Source organism: Pelodiscus sinensis, chromosome 2 (assembly GCF_052426305.1).
Source record: "Pelodiscus sinensis isolate ZL-2025 chromosome 2, ASM5242630v1, whole genome shotgun sequence".
Taxonomy (NCBI): Eukaryota; Metazoa; Chordata; order Testudines; family Trionychidae; genus Pelodiscus; species Pelodiscus sinensis.
In genome coordinates, this window is record NC_143053.1 from 212165264 (window position 1) to 212192865 (window position 27602).

At 42.7% G+C, this 27602-nt stretch overlaps 1 protein-coding gene across 14 annotated transcripts in view; it reads right to left on the minus strand.

Moving 5' to 3' along the window:
- Positions 1-27602, minus strand: part of UMAD1 (UBAP1-MVB12-associated (UMA) domain containing 1) — a 164542-nt gene that overhangs the window by 59146 nt on the left and 77794 nt on the right. For 8 of the 14 annotated variants that reach the window (XR_012902038.2, XR_016348964.1, XM_089776690.1 and 5 more), the window contains 2 exons: positions 20601-20686; positions 827-869 (listed from right to left, as the gene is read on the minus strand). Coding sequence is in view for 11 of the 14 variants with exons in the window: in XM_089776690.1 (XP_089632816.1) it covers positions 827-869; positions 20601-20686 (129 nt within the window). In the remaining 3 variants the exon portion in view is untranslated. The remainder of the gene's footprint in view (positions 1-826; positions 870-20600; positions 20687-27602) is intronic. The other 6 variants (XR_016348965.1, XM_075922320.2, XM_075922321.2 and 3 more) reach the window with 1 other exon arrangement.

Here is a 27602-nt window from a genome sequence, read left to right on the forward strand (position 1 = left end):
ACACAGTAGTATTCACAACAACTGTGAGGTAGCTGGTGCATCCATTGGGGAACAACCTCCAATACACAAGCTTCATGCAGGATATGGCTACAATGCAATTAGACACCTGCAGCTGGTACAAGCCAGTTGATTTGGGCTTGGCAGAGCTCGCGCTATAGGACTTAAAAATAGGAACTGTGGCTTGGGCATGTCCCTGAGCTCTCTGCCCTGCCAATCTTGTGCATCTACATTATATTTAAACAGCTCCACAGCCTGAACCCTGCTAGCCCACCAGGAGCTAGCCATGGGGTTTTATTTGCAGAGTAGACATACCCCAAAACATTTTGGGATGCATTAGAAAGGAGAACATCCCAAGTCTTTCTACTGCTATGCTTATGCTGTATTCTCTGATTGCCACTGTTTCTTTATAGTCTTAGTTTATAGAATATACTTCATTTGTTTTGTATGTACAACCTAATTTATTTACAGTCAACTGATGTTCATTTAACACAGTTCATGCAAGGTATTTTGTGGTGCTAATCCTAGTGAAGGTTTCACAGTCTGAATTGACTATGGAAAGAAAGTGGGCCCAATTGAACATATTACCTCACTACCCTGTCTCTCTACTATCCTGGGACAAACCCAACTGCAACACTACATAAAGAAAAATATTCAATAGGCTGTGTTTGTGTTAAGAAATATTAGTACCAATTAGATATATAGTAGAGCAACAGGCCAGATGGATCTCTTATTCTGCCTATTATATAAGAGAACTGCAATGTTAACATGTCAGTGAAATGATTACAATTTGAGTGACTAGAGAAGGGAGATTATTAAAGTTACTTACTACAGTCATTTTCTTGAGATTCAACAGAGTGCTAACTTGTAGTCTAAAAATAGAGAAACATGTATAACTTTAGCTGTTTTAAATTATACTGCAGTACTTTGAGTGGTGAAAGCCTATTTCGTTAGATTATGAAATGGATATAGAAGTCTGATGAATACTGATGATGGCAGAATTACGTTGGAAATTCTGAGCATCATCTGAAGGAACTGGGTGCTTAAATCTATTTTGTAATGCCCTTATATTTCGTGCTGCAAATTACAAGACTTCAAAAGGTTACACTTTTTAACAGGTACCGTTTGACGCAGCTTTCAACCACATAGGAGTTCTTATTTCTGCATGTGGCATTTCTGAACATCTAGAAAGTAAATGAAGCTTTTTGACTTGCAAATAGTCTTCTGATGGGGTCAGGATAGGGAGAGAACTGTTACACATTCTGTATGGACACTCGATTTTTAAAACAACCAGAGAAACATGTAACCTCCTAGAACAGAATTTTCTATTGGGCCTTTATTGGTGAATTTATCAACAACAGCCAAGTGTGATGTATTGTCATCCAGTGGCTATATTTGTTCAAGAGAGTAATCGTGCATCAAAAATAGGTATTTACAGGCAGTCCCCGGGTTACATACAAGATAGGGACTGTAGGTTTGTTCTTAAGTTGAATCTGTATGTAAGTCAGAACTGGCGTCCAGATTCAGCCACTGCTGAAACTGACCGCCAGTTCTGACTTACATACAGAATCAACTTAAGAACCCCAGGCGTCCCCAAGTCAGCTGCTGCTGAAACTTATCAGCAGCTGATTCCAGGAAGCCCGGGGCAGAGCAACTCTGCCTCTGGCTTCCTGTAGTCAGCGCTGGTCAGTTTCAGCAGAAGCTGACTTGGGGACGCCTGGGGCAGAGCAGCTGGGGTACTGCTGGGTTGCTCCAGTAGCGCTGCTCCTCGGTGCTACTGGACCAACCCAGCAGCACCCCATCTGCTCTGCCCCAGGCGTCCTGATTCAGCCGCTGCTGAAACTGACCAGCAGCGGCTGAATCAGGAGCTGGGGCAGAGCAGCTGGGGTGCTGCCGGGTTGGTCCAGTAGTGCCCAGAGCGGCGCTGCAGGACCAAGCGGCAGCGCCCCAGCTGCTCTGCCCCAGGGTCCAAAACAAAAGCCTGGTCTGCTGGGGGGGGCACACTAGCTGCGCCCCCCCCAGCAGACCAGGGACACGGAGAGCAGAGCCGCAGCGGCAGCGGGGTGCCGCGCCTCTGAGGCTTTGCTCTGGCAAAGCCTCAGAGGCGCGGGACCCCCCCGCGGCTGCGGCTTCAGTCTGGGTGCCTGTGGTCTGCTGGGGACCATCCCCAGCAGACCACAGGCACCCGGACTGAAGCCGCAGCAGCGGCGGTTCACCGCGCTTCTTAGGCTTTGCTCTGGCAAAGCCTCAGAAGCGCGGGAACCCACCCGGTACCCCTGGACTGCTGGAGACGGTCTCCAGCAGACCAGGAGCACCGGAGCAGCTTACAAACGGGGCTTTCTCGCCCCGACCTCCGGGGCGAGAAAGCCCCGTTCGTAAGTGCGGATCCGACATAAGTCGGATCCGCGTAAGTCGGGGACTGCCTGTACTTAACCACGTCATTCCAACCAATGGTCTATGTCAAATGGTTTTCAGGAAGGTGAAACACCACTACAAGAGAGCAGATCTGTCTATTTATAATAACTGGAATTTCACCTACCCTTTTCAATCTATTCTTGTATAGTTCCATCCCTCCCTCCTGTTCTGTGCTCAAGCTACAATACAGCACTAACTCTTGTGGCAGGAAAGGCCGAAAATCTTCCACGAAATTGAAAATCTGTTTTATGCCCAATTATTGGACTGAACAGGAAAAAAAAGGCTGATTATTTGAGAAAGGAACTATGTAAGTAAAAGCAATTTCACAATACAGATGTAAGAGGAAAATTTTAGTTTAAATTATTTAAGAATGGTAGTGGTGGTAGAAAAAAAAAATCAATAAATCCACTAGTAACTATACCATTTGGACAGTCGGCCTAAACGAGAAGTTACGTTTCAAGAAGAGAATTAAATTTCTTTTGAATGACCTAATCTAGCAAGGCATGAACTAATGAACATGATGCATTTAGATCTCTCACTGGGGAATGTGCCTATTAGAAATTGCTCATTACACTGACATTTGCAGAGCTATTACAAATGCTACCAATATCTTTATCAAGAACAAAGATAAAGTTAGAGGAAACAAGAAAATTGTCTTCCACTTTTCAAAAGTGCTTATAATTTACAATAATTTACAGACTATGATGATTCCTTTAAATCAAAGAAAGGTTCCTCAAGAGATACTTAAATGTTCTCCTATCTATGACCTATGGATAAAAATAAGCTTCCAAAGAGAATCTAAATATGTTCAGAAAAGACAAAAAGGAGGACAAAGCAGCTTATTTACTTCATCGTTACATGAAAAAACCCACAATTTTTCATCCTTCTTTAGATATTTTTTCCTATTATAAAGATAATCTACTATAATGCTATTTTTCTGACAATTCTAGTCAGTCTTGAAAGTGACTCAATAGTTTTCTGAGGAAGATACATTAATGGAGAGATGCTTTCCCAAATATTTTAAGCTATAATGTAATTTAGCAGGTCTAAGTAAAAAAATATGAGTTTTGGGACGATGTGATATTTATTGAGTGATTGTAAGCTTAAGACACTTCTGAAATTTGATTTACTTGACTATCCTCAAACCTCAATGCTAAGAGATTGTACCTTACAGACAAAGGTGCTGACTCTGTGGGCTGTGTCCCCTCTAAGCTATGCGCCTGCACTCTAAAAATTTTAGGTCTGCCCATGTCGTAAGAGCCGCACAATAGCACTCACCATTCACCTTCCTGCTGGAACAGAAAGTGAGTGGTGGTGGCAGCAGCGGCAGCAGTGAGTGGCCTAGTGGGTTCCCAGTGGTGGGCAGCTGCCTTTTTGCTCTGCCTGGAGCTGGGGCATGTGAGGTGAAGATGTTCCAGTGAGGCTGCCCCAGCTGGAAAGGGCCTTGTGCGGCTGCCGCTTTACTGCAGCTGGAGCTAAATCTGCTCACGGTGCTATATTTAGTACTGAGGTCCCACTTCTGGGGCTGGGATTGCGGTACTAAAAGTAGCAAGATGGCCCTGGCTCCAACCCCCACAACTGCTTTCCACACTGAAGGTAGAAAGTTAGGAAAAGGCAGCGGGAGAACTATGTGGAAGGTGGGAGTGAGGACAGGAAGGGGCTTGTGCTAAGCGGAGGGGGGACAGGGCAAGAGAAAAAAGGGGAAGGCACCAAGGGGCAGGATGGAGGAGATACAAATGCCAGGGGACACGAGGTGACAATGGGGAAAAGGGCAGGAGGGGGGAGGGGAAGGAAGGTGTCATGGGGGTGCGAGAAGGGAGGGGACAGAGTGATGCTGGGAGAGAGAAGGGGAGGGGCAATAGGGGCAAGAGGGAGGGAGGAAGAGAAGAGGAGAATAATGGGAGCCAGGAGAAGGGTTGAAAGGAGGGGGAGCACGAGGAAGGCAGGGGATAGAGCAAGTCATGTGTGAGAGCACAGAAGGACATGAGGAGAACTGGGGCAGAGGATGACGGGGGTGGGCACCAGGGAGAAAGAGGGCAAGGAGGGCAGGGGCAGTGAGGGAAAGGAGAGACACCAGAAAGGTGCAGGGAAGGTGCCAGGGGATTGTGGGGATGAAACAGAAGGGCAGACACATTGAGGGGAGGGACGGGCACCAGAGGATAGAAGAGAGATGTAGGGAAGGTGGGTAAAGGGAGGTGTTAAGGGAGGGGATGAGGAGCTACAGATGATCAGAGTGGGGCTAGAGGAGGAGTGGGCACAGGAGGAAGAGAAGGGAGGGTGCAGGGGTAAAGCAGAATGGGGAGGACGGCAGGTCCCCAAAGGACTGAAGGGAATGAGAAGGGCAAAGGAGGGTGGGGGGCAGCAGCAAGCACCAAGGGAGCAGATGGGGGTGCTGGGGGTGGGAGGGGGGAACATGGCAGCAGAGGGAAAAGGGAGAGTTTTATAAGATATTTATTGATAATTTGGGTGTCACTGTGGTACACCTCCAATCAAGCGCATATTAACTCAATTCTGGTGCACAAAACAAAAAACTCACTCTGCTCATGGGTGGAAAATCTTAGTGGGAACCCTGTCCATGGGTGCTCTGGCACTGGAGCACCCATGGAGAAAAATTAATTGGTGTGGACCACCCATCACCAAGCTCCCCTGCTCCCCCCACGACTCATATGCTCTTGGCCCCGCTAACCATTCCCTCCTCCGCAAGTGCTTCCAGACCATGGCGAACAGCTGATTGGCATTTGTTATTTTTGCCACTTGTTATTTCTAGAAGCTCTGGGAGGGTGGGGGAGGAGCAGAGACTGGGTTCACCTGGGGAAGGAGGCAGGGTGAGGGCTTGGAGGAAGAGGAAGAATGGGGGTGAGGTGAGGGCAGTGTTTGGGGGAATGAGGGTGAGACCTGGGGCAGAGCAGGGGATTGAGCACCTCCTGGTTGGAGGGAAAGTTGGTACCTATGCATAAGGGTACCACAAAGATACAAGGGATGTAAAACGTTAACCGGTAAGCCTCACCCATTAATCAGTAGGGGATGGAGCATCTCCCAGCCCACCCCAGGCAGGAGGCTGATCCGGCCTCGTGGGGCCCGCCAGAGCAGCCCCTGTCCGTGGCAGCCCCCCGGGACAGGTTACACATTGGCTTCCTGGGAGCAGGGCCAGCAGGTGCTGCCAGCCCCAATCCTTGGGAACCAACTGCAGAGCCTGCAGCAAAGCCTCCTCCCTGGGAGTGGCGCTGGCAAACGCTGCTGCCGGCCTTGCTCCCAGGGAGGCAACTTCACTGACGCACTGAAGCCTCCTCCCCAGCAGCAGGGCCAATGGCAGCCCCTGACGGCTCTGTTCCTGGGAAGGCTTTGTCACAGGCTCTGCAGTATAAAACTTACTTAAGCTTTATACTCCAGTGCCCAGAGCAGTAACTGCTATGATTTTTCAGTGATTACATGGTAACATTCCTAAATGAATTTTTACATCCTTAAAAGATAGCCTTAATCTCCAGAGGGTTTGTCACATGAGCTAGTGTTGAACAGAGACAACTTGCAAGAAGTAACTAGAGACTGGAGTTATGCATTCTTTATTGTGTAGTTTTAGGAGAGTAATACCCCATCCACCCACCCACCCACCCACCCACACACTTAAAGCTACTACTTTTTCCAATTCAAGACATACAAAATATTTGCTTAAGTGAAAAGCATTAAGAGAACTGCAACTTGTTATTTCTGGGCAAAGAGGATGACTCTACATTCTTATAATATTTGAAGGCACTGTTGTAACCAACTGTTGTTCAGATTTCTCTCACATTTACTTCATAGCTCTCAGTTATTTGCTCAAAGCTCCCCAAAACCTAAGCTTTAGGGCTGAAATTTTCTAAGTTTGACTTTTTTATATGAACATAAATATTTTGGACATTTGTTCAAGCATTTCATCCATTTTGGAATACAACAAAAGGAAAATGATTTTTTTCAGAATCAATGAGAGTTAGGCATCTACTTGTTTTTGAAAATATCTCTAGGCATCTAAATGCGTTAGAAAAATCTGACCTGCAGTAAATTGCCAAACAGAATTTTATTGGCAGCTGAATCTTGCAGATCAGTATTTTTGAATGGGGTGAGGTGGAGGGAAAGGAAGTTGTTTTGTTTTTGCTTTGCTTGTGAACCAAGGAGTTTTAAAACATGGTCTGCAATTACTGTATTTAAAAATGTTATTTCAAACTAACCAGGATGTTTAAAAGCAGTGTGAGACTACTGCCAAGTATAAGAATGAAAACATTGTAATGTATGTATTTACGAACTTTAATATAAAATAATATCTTGGGGGAGATGAATAAAAGAGGTGTGAATGTGAGTGTGAGAGAGATGATACTAAAAAGTTACCCCTACAAAAGAAAAAAACCCTTTAAAAGTAAGTGTAGAAAAAAAAAACATCCAAAAAAGGTATCCTTTTTAACCATCACAAGTATTTCTATAAATACCAATGAATCCCAGGGAAAGCAATATGTAACAAAAAGCTTATATTTATCTAGATAAATTCTGTATCCTGCTAAACACAGATCTGATCTTGCAGCCCTTACTTATGTGGATAATCCCAATTAGTCAATAGGACATCAAATGAGAGTAAGGATTGGAGGAATTCATATTATGTAGCTGAAAAGAGCAGTTGCCATTATTTAATTGCAATCATACAGGGTGACTACCTAGATGAAATAAAACAAAGAATGCTCACACACCGCCAAGTCAACCAGTAGAAATCTGATCTATTTCCTCCCTACCTTGTGTATAGGTAAAGGAAGTCAAAATACAGTGTAAACTATGCAAGATTTATAGCCTATAAATATTTTCGATATAAAGACTATGTTGTTCACAGGAATTATAGTTTAGTCTTTGGAACCAGAGTTCTCTCAGCCTACTGGTTCTTTAATTTGAAATGTAGGCTAGATACCATGAAGAGAGGACCAAAGTATCTTTTTGCCTGTGGCATTGATATTTATTTTATTCCAAAAATATAAATACAATATTTATTAAACATTAAAAATCTTGTATTACATTTTGAATAATGTGGTCATGAAATTAAACCAAAAGGTTACTTGAAAATTAGCTTTCCTTCATTTAACATATTATAACAAAGAAGTGGTAAAGTATGAAAAGTTTCATACAATTCAAAGTCCTTTACAATTCTGAGTAGACTCAGAATTTTCATTTTGTTCTTATAAAACTTTCTGACTGTCTGCAGACTGATAGAGCTGAGTAGATATTAGTACAGTCATATCAACATTATGTTTTTGTTTTTCCCTGGCAGAGCTACAGAAACAGCATGTTGACTGGGCTGGGTTCCTGATATCTACTCTTTTATGCAGCTTGTTGCTAACTCATACTCCTGGTTTACCAATACCATATGGATGTTTTGGATTGAAACATGGATAGTTCTCACTGAATTGCTTTTTCCTTCCCACTGCAGTGGAATGAGCAATGTGGTTTCCTTTTGCTGCCAATTGAGGGAAAATTGAAGTAAACACTGTGATTCTGTTGTTCAATTTCTGTTCAGGGCTGTCTTTTTATTAGCTCTGTCCTGGAAAAGTCGTTCACTCTTTATGCAGATGTGCCATATTGCAAAGGTCACTGTAACATGATGTCGTATCATAGGATCATCATAGCTTGATGTCATGTTAAGAGTCTGTATAGTATTTCAAGACAGATGAAACATCTGAAAAGCCTTGCAGGGACTGCCAAAATTCAGAGTCTCAAAATCATGATAGGTAACAACAACTTGAATGGTCTGTAGCAGGACAGTGAGCCACTATTGGGTTGAATCTCAAATGTAAGGAACACCACAATCCATATTTTGGAGAAAAAAGAAACTGCTGATAATGGGGAATTAATCCTATTTGGTGATTAATTTAATTGGAAGATTCTAAAACAGTGGCAAAATGCAGAAAAAGGTTCTGGATCAAATTTGCAGCATTATATATTAATAATGATGTTGCTCAACTACAAATGAGCATGCACAGTAATTGTATATAATAGTGATGTGTGTGGACGGACTGGTAGTGAAATAGGCAAGCTATGCTTGAACCTTTTGCATGTAACATTCTAGAACTTTTGTTCGCCATTTTTGGTTAATCTATTCCCTTTCCTCAAACTCAGCCTTCACAATACCTAATTTGTCAGAACTGAATACGCGGTGAAGATAGCTACCTATCGGGTTAATTATTACTGTGCATGTTTAATATATACACACAAACATGTTGATAGGCACAGTATACAAAGCCAAAACAATGAAAAAAATCTGTCCCCTCTAAGTAGTAGTACAGTCTCATAGCAACTGTGGAGTTGTCTCACAGGTCCGGTGGCATAACCACTGGTGGAGTAATTAATGTCAGTTGTGCTCTGCATGCTTCTCTTCATTTGTACAGAGTTTCAATTTATAAATCATATAGCTAGATGAAGGTTGCTCAGGGCCATTATACGAAAAAAAGAGTCCAAAAGTTTAACATAGTTGGCTATCAAAGGTTAAATGTGTGAATCTTCAGTCTTGATATAAATAATAAGTAATAAATAACAATACTTCACACTTTTATAGAACCAAAGAGCTTTGCAAAAAGGAGAATTGTCATTACCTTCATTTTATAGATAGGAATGTCACTTCACCTCATTAAGGACACAGAGCAAGTCAGTGATGAAACCAAAATATATATACAGGTTTCCTAACTGCCAATCTAGTGCCCTATTTTTATACTATAGGCATGTCTATACAGCAGCATTATTTCAAAATAACTCACATTATTCTGAAATAACAGAGTGCATGTCTACACAGCAAGCCCATTATTTTGAAATAATTTCAAAATAACGGGCTTCTTACTCTGACTTCTGTAACCCTGATTTCATGAGGAGTAAGGGAAGTCAAAGGAAGATCACTCTTCCTCCCACTTCCTGCAGCATACACAGTACCAAAAGCCAAGTTAAGGTACTTCAACTTCAGCTACGCAATTAATGTATCTGAAGTTGCGTATCTTAATTCGACTTTGTCCCATAGCGTAGACATACCCTATGTTGCATCCCAGAAAATGTATAATGGATGGTAGCATGCTTTAAATTACTACATATGGAGTTTCAGAGAAAGGCTGCTAAATGACTGAAGCACAGTGTAACATGTGGTTGATCCACATTAGACTAAAAAAAAAAAAAAAAAAAAAAAATGGCTTTCTTCTCTCAAGAACAATTCACTGGTCAGTAGATTTTTGTTGATATTCATAATACGAATGTTCCTCCTTCTTGTATAATTTGATCAACAATAAAATATGCAATAATGTGCATGTTTAAATGTTCATTAAGAGTTATCGTTAATACTACATAGAAACAAACATGATAATAGTAGAAGACTAGATGCAGAATAAGAGATTTGACAGCATGGATTGATATTTAACTCATATTTTGAAGGCTATTCTCATAACCATAAATAAATAAATAAAAGACAGTGGGACAAATCCTCAGCTTGTTTAAATGAGCAAGGCTCAACTGAAGGCACAATATGACAATTTATAACAACTTAAGATCAGGTGCTATAATTCTCAAAAAAGAAAGCTTTGACTCTTTCTATGGATGGTGTCATGTTGTGAATAAGTACTGGATTACTGAGCTGCTGCAGGTGGGCCCAATTCAGCCCATTCTAATAGCAGATGACTTCATCATGTAGTTTGTGATGTAAGGAATATCCAAAGCATAGATTATTTGGAACAATATTCTGAATAATTTTGTATGCCAAGCAAAACCCTAAAAGTTAACATGCCATATGACTGGTTCATAAAATAATATATCCGGAAACAGAACTGCATCATATGCTCAAATATGCTTGTACCAGACCAAATCCAGGCATGCTACTTTCTGCCCTTTTAAGTAAATTAATTTCTCTGTATGGGTTAAGAGCAAATAAGTCAGTTGTCTTCAATGGGCAAAATAAACAAAAACATCAGACAGTAGTCTATAGATAGTAAACAATGCATTTAATCTGAGCAGATATCTATTACTATAATGTTATAACAAGTCCAGTCTAGGACCTTTATCTTAAGATTCTAGCAATAGGAGCAAGATGTATAAGAGAGCTTCCAAAAAGTTAGGCTAAGAATTGAACAGCTGAATATAGACACCTAGATCCTAAAGCAACAGCCCTTATTTTTGTCATTAATTCATTATACAAAAAAATTCAGCCAGCCAAATTTGGATACACCATTTACACAAGCTGACAACCCTGGAGTACCTCATTGCTAAAACAAACAGAAGAGATAATGATAGTACTGTCAGCCTCTGACCTTGAGTCAAACACACGATTAAAATGGTGACCAGCTCAAAGAAATGAGTAAAGTCTGTCAACTTAAACAATATGTGCTATTACACCTAAGATTCATCTAAAATGCATATTAACAAAAGTCTCACTTTTCCTGTCTTTTCGGGTCTTATGACATCTAGTCTAAACTAAAATCACATCTTTGACTAAGCCACACAAACAAACACTGTGTACAGAAGCTTCAGAATTGTGAAAGATCACAGAAATGACAAAAAACTCTGCTTAATATTTTTGAAATAAAATTGCTTTATTTTGCAGAAGTTTTCCTGCTGTTAGCATATGCTTCCCCAAAACATTGCACTACTAGCATTTGACACACAAAACTAGACAGTTTTCAACTTGTTTCAGATCAGAAAGGCTTGCTGTCCCTGATATTTCCGCAGATCCAAGGAACCACGTCTTAGTCTTCTACATAAATTTTGGTACCCAGATAGAATTATGATTCTAAGCATCTTATAAAGCTACATAATTAACAATGTGTAACACAACAACATATAAATTGGATAACTAGGTATTAAGCAATCCTCTGAGGAACTTATTCCCTCTCACCCACCTCCCCCCATGATAAAAATGTACAAGAAGCTCTCTAGACATAGGGGAGTAGCTACTAAGTATTTTAGGGGAATACGGAGCTTATGAAAGGGGAATCGCCAGAACAGTATAATATTAATAAGCAAAATTCCTTTAATATACCGACTCAACATAGCTCACTTTTAGTCATTTATTTTAGGACGATTACCATTACTACAGCTTCTGCCCATTAAATGATGACATCTGTTGGGTAAAGAGAGCACACTGGGACATCAATAAGAAGTGCACTATCAAATAAAACATGAGCTGTTTTACAAGATGACAATACGGAGATCTGAATAACCAAAGTTATTTCTATAAATCTCTCATTTGTTTCTTGTATCAATTTAACCCCAGGGTGTCTTGGACAACACAGACAGAGAACAACGTTTATACATCCTAATTCACAACCATACCATCTGTCGCATAATATTTTTATCCATCTCCACAAATATATGTTAACATTGTGGTCAAAGAGGGGCAAATATATTATTTATTACCTTTCCTTGCTATATGAAATTAAACTACATGAAATTAAAGGAAATATTACCAAGGCTTCAAAATACGATTAATACACCTAAATAGAAAAACAACAATGTTGATGCTGGAGTGCACTATAATCTTAATCAATTCGCAATTGGATTTTAAAATTAAAACTGAATATTGACAAACTGTATAATAAAAATGCAAAAGCCAGAAACTACAGTACTGTAAAAACCAAAAGGAAAAAACCAAACATGTTATGTTCTATTATTGTAATATTACAACTCAACTACAAGCTCCACATTTTATAAGCAGAGATTATTTTATAGGTTCAGTCCTAAAAAAATCCTGAGAATTGCAGCTCTTATCCAAAGCATGACATTTAGGAATGCATTCAACTTGAGGCACGTGAACAGTCCCACTGAAGTGACTTCAGTGAGACTACACAGGCTAAATTAAAACTGGAGTGCTCAGAACCTTGCATGGTCATACCCCTATATTGAAATTCCTCTGGCTTCATTTTATATAGTGTTATTTTGCCACTTGAGAATAGTGAAGACTGGGAATAACTGAAATTGAAACAAGTTCCCTTTTGCTACATTGAGAAGGTCTGAAAATAGTTATCAGGGTTGTTTTCAAGATTTTTTTTGCTCTCACTTATGAACTTATAAAAATTAAGCTTTATATTAAGGTATGCAAGAACTATGTAAATTAGATATCATTTAACTAGACATGATTCAGAAATCTGCAGTGTTGTACATAGTGTTCCCAGGATATGACACAGTTGTGGTGAGTGAGGTAATATATTTTGCTGGACCAACTTCTGTTACTGAAAGAAACAAGACCTGAAGGATAGCTCTGTAGAGCTTGAAAGTTTGTCTCTTTCACCAACAAAAGTTGAGCCAATAAAAGATATTACCTCACATCATGATTTAGAAAAACAAATCCAATAAATTCTAAGAGAAGGAGCAGCCAAAAAGACAAAAAATAATGGTGCATACTATAGAAGGTACTTGCTTCAAGAACCAAACTTTTCATATTTCACCTCTGAATAAGCAAGTTACTTACAAAAAGTGACATGAAAATTATTTTTGATAACCATTATCCCTGTTCCCTAATTATAAAGCCCACACATTTTAAAATCTAAATCAGATAGTGTTGAAAAATAAAAGTCAGTTTGCTATGAGAAAATAAGGATATGATTCTTTTAACCAACTGAACATTTTCATGGACAATTATTCCTGACAAATATTTGATGCCTATTGTTTAACTGACAGCTTTAAATATATTGTAATACATTTGCAGACTGTTCTTCTAATTCATGTGCTATTAATACAAGAGTAAACCAGTTGTATAATATTGTGTCTCTCACATCACATTCAGTATATAAAGATGGCATGATTTAGAAATGTAGAATTATATAACTTGATTGTGTTTTTAAGCCCTTGTGACTTCTCCTTGAACTACAAATGAATACATACATGCATGCATGCATGCACACAAGTTCACAGATGTCCAAACTTTTCCATTTTCCTTCTACAGGGATTGAAATGTGTGCATTATTCTTGTGTTTATTTTACACTAAGGTTTTACAAACAAGTTGGTTAATACTCTGTTATGTGGGTGCAAATATCTGTGCACGTCTAATTTATGGACACAAATGCCACATCTTTATTTGGTTATCTGTGCATGGAGCCATTTATGATTTAGGCACCCCCAACATGATGCTTCCCTCCATGTAACAAACACTTTGAACATCTAGACCTTAATATTTAAAAATAAAACACTGTTCTTCCTCCACACATGTAAAATATTCTGAAATCATGGTACATATTACATAGGTTATGAAGAGCGATACTGCCAAACTTCAGGAAGGGATGTTTTCTCACATCCTAGACATTATTTACTCAGTCTTCACTAATAGTAACAACATTGCGCACTTCACCTGGAAACTCAGACACTGTGGTGACAGTGGACACACAAGTTCCTACATGGAACACCACGTAGTAAGAATGACATTCATCTGTTTGCAGGGATCCCTCAAAAGAGGGTTTACATGGAACTGAAGTGGTGTGTAGATCTTGGGCTGCCCTTCTTCACAGGGATGAATATCATATAAAGGTAATTTCCCCCAACATCATGTTCACAATTGATATAGTGGGCCTAGTAAATCGAACACTGATCACACTCCCATCGACCCCAGTACTCCACTGGGTCAAGAATAGAAAGGGAAGCCAACGAGAGTTTCTTCTACAGACCACCCCCTCAGAGTGGGGACACTGTGGTAATTTGAACTAAGATATGTATACTCCAGCTAAGCCAGTGATCACCAACCAGTAGATCAGGATCTACTAATAGATCTTTGAGCCTCTGACAGGTGACCCTGACAGGTTTGGCCAGGAAGCATCAACCGCTGGCACTTCAGTTGTCCCTCCACCCACTGTCATTGCTACTCCTGCCCTCTGCCTTAGAGCTGTCCACTGGGAGCCTCCTGCGTGCTGTGGAGAGTGTAGGAGGAAGAAGTGCTGATGTGAGGGTGTTCCTTCCCTCCCCCACTACTGTACCCCATCTACACACAGAGAGAAGGAGATGGAGGGAGCTTGGCAATGCAAATCTCTGTCACTCATACACACTGTGTCTCTGTCATTCTCACACGCTTACACACAGTCCTTCACTCTCATCTCCAGACCCAACACATATAAGATGGGTTATTTTACTGCTTGCAAAGTGGATTGTTTTTGGTTTTTGACTAGGTCTGTGCATTTCATAATTTTCGTTTCTCTCTTACACTGAAACATAATTCTTTGAGTAGTGAATTCTAAAATGCTAACTTGTTGTGGCTGGAGTCATTATCTCTATAATTGCTGCTCCTGGAAGTGGCTGGCATATCCTTGAAGCCCCTGAGAAAGGCAGAGCAGAAGGTCTCTACACGCTGTCCTTGCCTGAAGACACCACTCCTGAAGATCAATAACAGGGAACCGTGGCCAGCAGAAGCTGTGGGCTTAGTGTCTGTAGATAAGGGGCAGCACATGGTGCCATGGAGCCATTGCTATAAGTGCCAGCTGCTTTCAGGAGTGGTATAAAGGCAGGGTTACTCCTGCCCTGGCCCAACCACAGCGTTCCACCACCCAGAAGTCTCAGTTACACGGTGCACAGACAGAGCCTGCTTCCTGAACCCCTATCCCAGCCCTGAACCAAACCTCCTGCCCTAGACGTGAGCTCCCCTGCACTCAAATTCCTTCTCAGAGCTTGCACCCTGAAACTCTCCTGGACCCTAATCCTCCCTCTCCCCCCTCCCACACACACACTCCAAATCCCTTGGCCCAAGACCAGAGTGTGCACCCCAACCCCTTATCCCACCCTGGTGAAAATGAGTGAGGATGGGGGGGAAAAAGGGAGATAGGGTGAGGCCTTGGAGAAAGGGTAGAGTAGGAGCAGGGGCAGAGCCTGGGCCTAAAAGAAGGGGCAGGAAAGAAGCCGGGCAAGGGTATTTGGGTTTAAGGTATATATTACATTGTGCTTAAACTGAAAAAGTAATCTTGTGGTTAAAGAGGCTGGAGACCACAGAGCTAAGCTATTCACTCAGCTGGAGTAGCAGTGTTTCTCAACTTTTTTTTATAATGTACCCCTTTTTTTAAAAACAAAATTATGAGTACCCCCAGTACCTACAGTTTTCAGACAATTATTTTTTCTACCATTGCAACACATTTGTTTAAACAACTTAATCATAGCCGGGTGGGTGATGACATTTTTGGGTGTAAAAAGTACAAAAACAATAAAGTACTGTAAAACAAAAATTCAGTTCTCCAAATTTCAGTTGTGTAGACTTCGAGTACTCTTAAGGGTACCTGGACTACTGATTGAGAAACACTACCTTAGTTGGACATAGGGTTGCCAGATGGTTTCAACAAAAAATACCGGACACACTTGACATTATATCACAATCTACATTACATCTTATTTAGAAAATACCAGACATTTTCTCAAATTTGTTTCCTGAACAGAAAGCTGAAATACTGGACTGTCCGGTTCAAAACTGGACACCTGGCAACAATGGTTGCCAGGTGTCCAGTTTTGAACCGGACAGTCCAGTATTTCAGCTTTCTGTCCAGGAAACAAATTGAGAAAATTACGGACATATAAGTGTCCGGTATTTTCTAAGTAAGTTTTATTATTATCATGGGTATCAGTACGCAGTTGCGTACTGCCGGGCTGATAGACATGCTCACACTGCGTGAGCATGTCTACCAGCCAGGCAGTAGGCAACTACGCAGTAGAGAAGAGACGGAGGCGGGATGGAATCCCTAGGGCCAGACTCACCCGTGCGTGGGACAGGCAGCACCCCAGGATGTGCGTGCGCCCAGGCCAGCCCCGCTCCCCGCTGGCCGGTTCCCCACTCCTGCTCCCTGCCCCAGCCAGCCCCACTCCCCAGAAGCCAGTTCCCCCCCCAGGCAGCCCGCTCCCCGGTGGCCGGTTACCGCCCGGCCAGCCCTGCTCCCCTCAACCCCCTCCTGGCCAGCCCTGCTTCCCGGTTGGCTGGTTCCCCCTCCCCAACCCCCTCCCGGCCAGCCCTGCTTCCCAGCAGCTAGTTCCTCCCCAACCAGCCCCGCTCCCCGCAACCCTCTCCTGGCCAGCCCTGCTTCTCTGTGGCCGGTTCCCCCTCCCCAACCCCTCTAGCCAGCCCCGCTCCCCCCGATCTCCCCCAGCCAGCCCCACTCCCCCTGACCCCCTCCCAGCCAGCCCTGCTACCCTCCTGGCTGGTATGCCCCTCCCTCCTCCCCCATCTGAGATCAAGTGTGTCCGGTATTTTTTTTTTAAACCATCTGGGAACCCTACTGACAACCCTAGTTGGACATTGCCCCCAGCTGTAGACTAGGAATGTAAAAATTCACATAAAAATTTAACTGTGTAACTGCTAAAAAAAATCCAAGAGGTTACAAGGTTACACATGCTGCGGTACTTCTTTAAGCCTTATACTGCAGGGCCTGCTGTGAAGCCTCCCCAGGAGCCCACTGCTGGGGCAGCCTTGCTGCCGCAGTGAAGCTGCCTCCCCAGGAGGCTTTGCTTCAGGTTCTGCAGCCAGCTCCCAGGGAGCCCTCATGTAACCTGGGGCTGGGGGAACAGGTCAAGCCCACCACAGACAGGGCTCCTCCCAACATGGACAAGAAGCTGCTCCAGCCCCTACTTGTTTACTGGTTAACTACAGGCAGTCCCCGGGTTACGTACAAGATAGGGACTGTAGGTTTGTTCTTAAGTTGAATTTGTATGTAAGTCGGAACTGGTACATATTGTAGGGGAAACTCTAGCCAAACATTTTTTTTCGTTTTGGATAGCATAGGGAAAGGTTAACTCCCCTCTAATGTTTGTTTTGCTGTCTGTTCCCCTGTTCAGAAGATTTCACATCTATTTCTGTCCCTGTGACAAACTCAGGACTAAAGGAGTAACTCATCAAATACCAAACAGCTCTGCACCATGCTTTGAGCTAATAGCTTTATTTCCACACACCACCCAGGGTTCTAGGAGGAGGGTCCTTTTTTGCTAACACAATGAGGCCAGCACTTTGTTTGTTTTGGTGGAGTCTTTGTTTGCCCAGGGAGCCCAGCATGTATAGGGGGAGGAGGGGCAGAGAGGCTGCTTTTGTCTGTTCGGCAGCCTGTTGCTCAGGGGAGGGGGCAGCCTGTTGCTGGCAGGGGGGTGGGGGGGGGCAGCGGGCGTGGGGAGGCACTTTTCCTCTGCCCAGCAGCTCTGCGGGACCCCAGTCGGAGCCGGCCCGAGGAGGAGGAGGATCCTAGGACCCAGGTGAGCGAGCCCCGGGAATGCTGCTGCGCATGTGCGGGAGTTGCCTCACCCCGTTCGTATCTAGGGATCCGACGTAAGTCGGATCCACGTAAGTCGGGGACTGCCTGTATTTACATTCCTACTGTAAATCTGGTCTGAGATTAGGTAGAGCCCGGGCATTGAGGTATACAGACTCCAACCAGCGTTTAGTAGAAATTATGTCAAGATACAGACTTCTAAAATACACACATTTATATACTGCCTTTTTTTTTTTTTTTTTTTTTTTTTTTAACATGGAGAATCCTGAGATAGGGCCATCTATATGGTTTCTTTCATTCCGACTATTGATCAGTATAGCAGCAGGATTATGCTTTAGGAAAGTTTACAGACAACTCCCTCTTCTACCAATGGCCAAACTAAATAAAAATTTGAACTTAAAAATGAAAGTAAACCTTATGTAGGTTACAATAGATCATATAGGTAGCATCTGAGCATAAAGGGAGATAAAGAACATTCCAATGAGCAAACTGCAGAGAGAATAATTGAGTCAGTGTAAATGTGACACTCAGGAAGTAAGTTTCCATTGTTTTATTAGAGGGGGAATAACGATTCACTGAAACTGATTCTTATTATCAGTTTCTGATATCTTATTAGTTCATAAACCTCAAAAAAGGACCACAGTTTTAAATGTCTTTTTCCTTCAAGAACAAACAGAAGATCAGTTATAAAAAATAATTAATAGTATAAGTTATAAATCAAAGTTATACTATATTTTCAACTCTGGCACTCGTGTTCCCTTGCTTAATCTCCTTTTAATCTCTTTTCTAGAAGCCTTTGCTACCTGTTCAGCAAGTCAGTTTTTGGTTACACATTATTTTAAGATGAATTACGCTAACTGGTGAAGATAAATTAGAGATTACTGTCTTAGGCACTATTTTTAATTCACATTTTTTAAAACCTGCAGACGTTAATCAGTGTCACCCACTATTAAATGAATAATAATATCATGCAGACTTCCAAGATACCAAGAAATTACAAGACCAAGGTCTTCATGGTTATGACATACAGAAAGCAGAAGGAAAAATAGTTCTGAAGCTCAGACAGCTGTTCCTACTCTACAATTTTATGTATGATGGTACTGCATATATTTAAAACTATGGAACTACACAGAGTAGGTTAATATTTAGAAAAACACCATTTATTTACGAAGGGGAAAACTGAAGTGCTTGGGTGTGTACCACATACAATATTTTTGGAGTGCAAATGCATTAATGTGTCATACGGATAGGTTCATCTTCTTGTTTATCTGTAATCACAAACTTTTGTTTCTGTTTCAATGCCTAGTTTAACTCATTGTAATTCATCAAACCAACACATTTATAACTTGCATCATACACCATTACCATAGCACTTTCTTTAAACTTTCCTAAAAGATTCCCTTTCAAAATCAATACTGGAATGTATGCTGAATATAATAATCACGGTCTTTACTAGGTCTCTGTTGAATTCCTACTAGTAACATTCTTTTTAAGCTGTCAAATAGTTAAGGGCTGACTGTTTAGACCGTGGTGGGGAACCTTTTTTGGGTCAGGGGCTGCTGACCCACATAAAAATCAGTTGGGGGCTGCACACAAGAGAGAAGAAAAAAAAAAACCCCAAAACTCTGGGAGAACCCTGAGCCTCAGAGGCCGGATCCAGGCAAGCTAGGGTCCGCATCTGACCCCCAGGCCTGAGATTTCCCACCCGTGGTTTACGCTAAATCACAGAGAATATGAGTATGTTACAGCTTTTCTCTATAGAGCTCATTTGTTCAGGTTAAGTAGTTAAATGCTCAGGCTTTCAATTCTAGAGGTCCCTGATTCAATTCTTAATGTGTTAGCTAATATTCCAACTGGCACATTTTGTATTCCACAGCTGACAGAGTTAGTGGGAAAGATCATCTCATCACTTATCTCTCAGTGGCTAAGACTTCAAATTTGATTGGCCATACTGGTTACTGGACTCCTGTAGGTCAAGGATACCAGATGATGTTTTCTTTTAAGTAGCTGAAGAGAGACTACTGCTAAACAGATCTCAGGATACCAAAATTTATCTGGGATAGGAATATTAAAATTAGATTAATCAACTAATCAAATAGTCAATGACATTTACATGGACTATTTGATTAGTCGATAAGGGCGCTTCTGCTATGAAATGTAGCAAGAGTCTGCCCAGCTGTTGCTACATTTCAAAGGCAGAAGTGCCATGTAGCATTCCACCCTTGAAATTTACAAGAGCCCCATTAGCAAATGAGGGCGAGGGGGAGTGACTAGTCGCTTAGTTCCCTAATCTAGGAACTATCAGCAACACATTCTTCTTGGCTTTCATAGGATTTGGAAGATTGAGAATACTAGAAATCGTCAGTTACCTCACAGTTACAAACCCAATGGTATAAGATTAAGGGAGTTCTTGTCAAATCTGTTCATAAAATAGTGGCTCCATGTGTGGAAATCTTATGAAATAGAGATTTTGGAGAAAAAAAAAAACCTTTGCTTTTTAAAGTTATAGGAATAACTTTCTATGTTTTAGGAAAGAGAATGGCTCAACAGGTAGGGTGCTAATCTGGAATTTGGGAGCCTCAGGTACTACTTCGGTATTTCATATGCAGCCACAATGTCTGTGCCTCAGCTATCCATTTGTAAAATTTGAGTATTACTTTCGAACATCTTTGAGAAGATAAAAACATTAAGCTGCACTTAGATGCTATGCTAACGCAGGCTAAGAACCTTAGGTTGATAGAGAATGGCTTGAATGCAAAGGTACTATTACAATTGTGGGTTTTTTCCCCTGCCATGCTGATTTTTCTTTGGCTCTCAGCAGGACCTCAGTTTATTTAGACTAAAAAATTCAAGTCACATCTACATCCTTGTCTGCATAGCCAGAGCAAAATCTACTACCCAATATCCTTAGGAATCTCTGGAACAGCAGTAGTTTATTCAATAATCTGTTAAGAAATATCACCACACACACTTAAGGAAAATGTAGTCTCTCTTACCTCAACAGGTTGCTTGTATGTAGGTCCCACCTCAAGCAATGTACTTTTATCTTTCGATGGTCTTCTTTGTTCATTAATTGTATCACCTATCAAAAGAAAAAAAGAAATGCATTTCAGCGTAATGTTTTCCATTTTCCACACAAACTAGTAAAATCAGTTTCTAGAGTACTAATGTCAAATTATATGAGTCACCGAACAAAAGACAATTAAGTCTATAAACAATATATTATATATAATTCCACATTTATATTTTCTAACGCAGAAGCAAGAAAAAAACCCATACACCTAGATTTTGTAAAGCAGTCCACAAATCATAATTTATTTTGGTCCACAAGGCAACAGATTAAGATGAGACACAAACTCTGAAAAAAATCTAGAACCCTGGTACAAACAATAATTTTAACAAACAATAAAGTAGGGTCTTACCAATCTCACAGTTCATTTCAATCAATTTCACAATCATAGGATTTAAAAAATTGTAAGTGTCATGATTTCAGCTTTTTAAATCTGAAATTTCAGTGTGTTGCAATTGTAGAAGTCTTGACCCAAAAAGGAGCTGTGGAGGATTCACAAGGTTATTTGGGGGTAGGGGAGGGGGGAAGGGGGAAGGGGTTGTAGTACTGCTACCCTTATTATTATGCTACTTCAGGTACAGGCAGTCCTCGGGTTACGTACAAGATAGGGACTGTAGGTTTGTTCTTAAGTTGAATCTGTATGTAAGTCGGAACTGGCGTCCAGATTCAGCTGCTGCTGAAACTATCAGCGGCTGATTCCAGGAAGCCCGGGGCAGGGGCTTCCTGTAGTCAGCCACTGGTCAGTTTCAGCAGCGGCTGACTTGGGGACGCCTGGGGCAGAGCAGCTGGGGTGCTGCCGGGTTGGTCCAGTAGCGCCCAGAGCGGCGCTATGGGACCAACCGGCAGCGCCCCAGCTGCTGTACCACAGGCATCCGGAGCAAAGCCGCGGAGCACGGGGGCAGCGGGACAGCCCAGACGCGTCTGGGCTGTCCGCTGCCCAAGTGTTCCGCAGCTTTGCTCCCTGTCCCCCTGGTCTGCAGACCAGGGAGACGGGGAGCAAAGCAGAGCAAAGCTGCGGAGCCCGAGGGCAGCAGGACAGCCACGGCGCGTCTGGGCTGTCCCACTGCCCCGGTGCTCCGCCGCTTTGCTTCCTCTCCCTGGTCTGCTGGAGACCAGAGAGACGGGCCCCGTTCGTAACTGCGGATCCGACATAAGTCGGATCCGCGTAACTCGGGGACTGCCTGTAGTTGTGCAATCTTCAGAGCTGGATAGCTGGAGAGCGGTGGCTGCTGGCCGGGAGTCCAGCGATGAAGGCAGAGCTGCAATAAGCAACAGCCCATTAGTAAGGATGGTATGGTATGGTATGGCCACCATTACTTCTGCACTGCTGCTGGTGGAACACTGCCTTCAGAGATGAAACCCCCAGCCAACAGCCACTGCTCTCTTCTGAAGGCAGCACGGAAGTAAGAGTGGCAATACTATGATGCCCCATAAAATAATCTTGTGACCTCTTGCAACTCCCTTTTGGTTCAGGACACCTACTTTGAAAAATGCTGATCTCCTTTGTGAAATCTGTATACAGTAAAAGCACACAACAGACCATATTTCATTGGGAGGAGATCAGATTTCAAAGTCCGTGATACAACGTGCAGGAGAAAGTGCCTGCAATCATTGTGCACAGCGCAGAGTTCCAGCAGGTTGGTATGCAATCGGGATTTGTGACCATCTTCCCTGAGCAAAGTGATGCTTTAGGGGCACACCCCAGCCAAGGAGGCAAGCATCCATAGTAATCTGGGTGGATGGCAGTGTCTGGTGGAATGGGACACCCAAAAAGAGGTTTTCTGTATTGGACCACCATTGCAGGGAAGCATGCAAGCATCTTTGGAGGAACTGAAATCTGCTTGCGTACATGTGTTTTGACAGGGTGTATAGTAAGGAGACCAAGCGTTGGAGGCAGTGGAAGTGCAGATAGTGTGATGGACCACATATGTCATGGTGGTCACATGGCTCATGAGCAGGAGACAGATTAGTACTGTCATGGTGGGGCTGGACGCCAAGATCAAAACCAGGTTTCTTATGGCGTCAAAACACTGGTTCAGAAGATATGCCCGTGCTGTAGTGGAATCCAGAAGAACTCCTATGAACTCTAAAGATTGGGTGGGGCATATGGTCGATTTCTGTTCTTTGACGAGGCTGAGAGATTCAAAGAGCCTCTTGGTAAAAAGAACCATGTCTTTTGTGGTGTGTTGGGAAGTACCTTGTATAAAGCAATCATCCAGGTACGGAAAAGTCAGAATATCCTGGTGATATAGCTATGCTGCAACAACAGCTAAGGTCTTTGAGAAGACTTTGAGAGCAGAAGAAAGTCTGAAAGGAAGGACTCTATCAGAAATGCTCAGAGGCAACTGTAAAACAGAAAAACATCTGTGCGATGGGTGTATGGTCACATGGAATTAAGCATCCTGAAGGCTGAGGGCTGCAAATCAGTCTCCCTCATCCAGTGCCAGAATGATTGATGTGAGCGTGATCATTTTGAACTGTTGCTTGCGGAGATACTTGGTTAACTGATGAAGATCGAGGATGGGTCTCCAACAGCCTGTTCTCTCTCTGTGAGGAACTAGTTGGAATAAAAGCCTCTGCCCCAAAATTGATCAGGCACCCTCTCTTTGGCTCCTGCGTGTAGGAGGTGCTCCACTTCTTGACATACAGGGACAGGAAGGGTGGGGAGATTAGAGAAACAGAGATGAGGCGCATGTCGTCTCTGTACTTCACAATCTCCAGGACCCAACAGTCTGTGATAATTGCTACCAATTGGTTGTAAAAGGGGCACAAACTGTGGTGGAAGATCATTGCGTGTTTGCAAGGCACTGCTGGAGAGGAGAGGTCATGCAGACCCTCGACCAAAATCTCAAACCTGCTGTTTGGAGCAGTGCCAAGCAAACGAGTGGGTGCTGGGAGCTCGCCTGTGTTGATTTCTTGTCCTGGAACGACTCTGGACAAAGGATCTTTGTTGTTGTCTTGGATAAGAGAAGTCTCTCTGCCTCTGATATAGGGAGTGTAGCGCCTGCTGCAGTAGGGAGGTGTGTACGTCCATAGAGTACACAGGCTCGTGTAAGAGTCCTTGCTAGAATTGAGAACTTAATCTGTTTTAGCTGCAAAGAGCTTTTTCTTATCAAATGGCAAGTCCTCAACACTGGTTTGTAGATTTTTTTGGGAACCCTGGCGCTTGTAACCATGAGGAGGTCACATCACTCTGGATGCTTTCAGTGCCGCTGGAGCTATGTTAAGGACTACGTGTTCCATGTTTCTGGTTCCGCGACTGATAGGGCACAGGAGCATCTGGTGCCAGAGGTGCTTTGTTTATCTCCCATGCTGACTCTGGAAGGTAGAGAACAGGCAGGAGAGGACCTTCTTTCTGCAGGCAACTTAGATGAAAGGGAGCTTGCCTGTTTCTTTTGTTTACCGGTAGTCTCTGGTTGACTGCTCTCATCCCAGGTTCTCTGAAGCTCCAGAGCCTTATCAAAAAGCAACATACATAGTCTCAGCTCCCTGTCCCCATGCACTCTGGTCATGAGGTTACAGCAATGCATACATTTCTGAGGGATGTGCGCCTCACCTAGGCATCAAATGCAGGATGCATGATCATCCGAGGCAGGCATTGGGTCACGACACTTGTCACATTTCTTTAAGCCAGGGGGACTGGGCTTTTTTTAAAAAAATATTAATAGGGAACCACTCCATTTGTGCTCAGACAATTTAATTCGTATGATCTTTCCCTTGTCTTTTCTCTTTTTCCTTTCTCTGGGTACGTCTACACTGCATCCCTAGTTCGGACTAGGGATGCAAATGGAGACGACTGAAGTAGTTAATGAAGCGGAGATTTAAATATCCTGCGCTTCATTAACATGATCTTGCTGGTGCGCTAGTTCGAATCACAGCTGATTCGAACCAGGAATTGCACGCTGGGACACGTTAGTTCGGACTAAAGCCCTTAGTCTGAACTAACGTTACTCCTCAAAAAATGAGGATATTTAAATCCCCGCTTTATTAACTACTTTGGTCATCTCCATTTGCATCCCTAGTCCGAACTAGGGATACAGTGTAGACGTACCCTCACTTTCTTTTTTCTCTTTTTGTTTTTGCGTGTGTATATATATTCTTATTTATTTATTTATTTATACGGGCACTAAATGTCCAAAAAAGCTGCAAGCTGCCACCGGACCTGCGCTCACAGAGCACTGTGTGTCAGCGGCGTTTATATTATTTACATGAAGAAAAAAGTCTTTCTATTTTTTAAACCTAAACTACTAACAAGCTAAAAAACAAATAGAAGACTTACCTATTTTGAAAAGTTAGGTATTGAATACAAACTTTGCCACCTCAATGTTTATACTTTTTCCAGCTCCCAAAATGAATACACTGAACAGAACTATTTCCAGAAAAGAATTTTGAGAAGCACCATTTGTCAGCCGAAATGGTCAGGGCAGTGTGTGCATGTGCGTCTCAGCAGTTGAAGACTTGGGTGTAACACAAAGTCTCGTCGCAGTGGGCAGTCTAGGAGGCTGGAGGGCGCCCCGAAAAAGAGTTTAACGTCTGTGACTTTACTGCTAGGACCGGGGTCCCGTCGCAGAGGGCAGCCAACAGGCTCTCAGACGCCCCGAGTTTATAGGAAGAGCTTATTACACCTCAGATCTTAGCTGCTAGGATACAGGACCCCTTTGCAGCGGGCAGCCTGGGGAGGCTGAGAGATGCCCCAACGGATCTGTCCCCTGGAAGTGACATGATCCAAAACGCCCAAGCTCTCTCTATATCTGTCCCTTATGACCGGCTGAATTTCTTTTAAATTGTGCTTGGTTCTGTTACAGCAACTGAAAGAGTCAGGTTAAAGCTTAAACAGTTACTATTTTATTGTTACAGGGTAAACTTAGTTGTTAAATGCTACTACTGTGTTACAGATAACACAGCCACTACAAAGGACAGGACATAAATTACACTAAGAAGTCACTTACAGGTACCATGAAACCCTTTTGGTTCTCTGAGCTCTTATTAAATGCATGCAAAATAGACACCTGGCAGGTATATATTCTCACCCCTGCGTTCCAGACTTGGTGTGACCAGCGTCTCTCTCTCAATCCCTCGGGAAGAAGTAGGGCGAGGTTGGGCGTCCCACAGACCTCGGGAGACAATCAATACCTGCCAGCAGGTGTAGATGATTGGAGCTCAAATGGGGTGGGCTACTAAACCCCTCTTTATACTCCTTGGGTCATATAGGCTTCTTCCTGGGCTCAAGTGGCCAATTAGGAAAAATGGCTTTGAAAGCCAAGTTTCCCACGAAGGGTGCAAAGCATAATTCACACCTGGGAAAATGCAGACAATGGGCACCTCTGGTATGTGATGGGCGAAGATTCCTCTCCTGGGACAGTGCAGGCGTGTCAATTACTGGTACTAGCCATCAGGGCAACGGGAGGCCCCGGGTCGTCAGCTAGCCCATTTACTGTCTGGTTTCTGTTTATGGTAGAGTCAGGGACAGGCAGCACACCTGCGTTCCCAGGGCATCAAAGGCTGACTGCCTTTCTCTTGCTCTCTGGGGGGAGAGGGAAAACAAGATGGGGTTTATGTCTGGCTACACCATTATTTACCTCTTTCTAAAGTGAAAAACTGCCATTTATTTTTACCCTTCATTTCTTAATGGTTAACCCATTACTGATCCTGTGATTGGTTAGTTTGCTTAAGGGCCCTTAATGAAGGACTCTGTTTTCTTCACTAGGATTTAACTTCCACTTTTTAAACTATGCCCTTTAAGCTCTCACTGTTTCTTTTACTTGACTGTTAATTCATGGGGACACTTTTTTGGTTCTCCTACTGTTCTTTTTAATTTGAGGTATACATTTAAGGTGGGGCGTCTATTATTGTGTCTTTGAAAAGTCTCCATGCAGCTTGCAGGCATTTTACTGCATATAAAATGAGTGAACCCACCCACAGAACTACTCCAAACTCTTTTGCCTCAAAAAAATATGAAAAAAAGAAATGAGGAAAAACAAGCTGCAGTCTCTAGTATCTGACCTCTTAGTGTGAGGCAGATAGAATGGCCTCCTGTACCTTCCAGGAAACAAGAATCAAATCACCACCTTAAAGTGATTTTTATTACAAAATTAAAGATCAACTTAATAAAGCATACTTGATTGCTAGAGGTTACAGAGCAACTAAGGAAGACAAATTAAATCAGAGGAAAATCTCTGGGAACAATGCTAGATGGTATATGGAGAAGGGAGACATTCACACAAAGACATTCAAACCAAACTGCCAAAAAAAAGAAAAATGTCTCTGAATGTGACTAGATTCACTCCTCTCCCTCCCCTCCTTTACTTACTTCCAATCTTCTCTTTATTCAGTCCACTTCCATGCCCCAAATTCCTTAGAGACCTGGTAGTCCTGCCTGGGTTTAAACCACTCTGTCTCTCTCAACTCCTGGTTTTTCTCTCCCACACAAAGAAAGCAGGCAAGGAATCTTATACAATTCAAATTTCAGCCCTCTATTTCGATTGGTTCTCTCAGCCCCCTGGCCAACACCCTAGCTAGCTACCTGAGTTTAACCCATTAGACCCCATGTGCTAGTCAGTACTCCTCCTATCTATTACACATGGGGTAAGAGGGAAGGTCCTTTCATGGACTGAGAATTGGTTAAAAGACAGGAAACAAAGGGTAGGAATAAATGTTAAGTTTTCAGAATGGAGAGAGGTAACTAGTGGTGTCCCCCGAGAGTCTGTCCTAGGACTTATTCAACTTATTTATAAATGATATGGAGAAAGGAGTAAACAACAGTGAGGTGGCAAAATCTGCAGATGATACTAAACTGCTCAAGATAGTTAAGACCAAAGCAGACTGTGAAGCACTTCAAAAAGATCTCACAAAACTAAGGGTACGTCTAGACTACATGCCTCTGTCGCCAGAGGCATGTAGATTAGGCTACCAGACATAGGAAAATGAA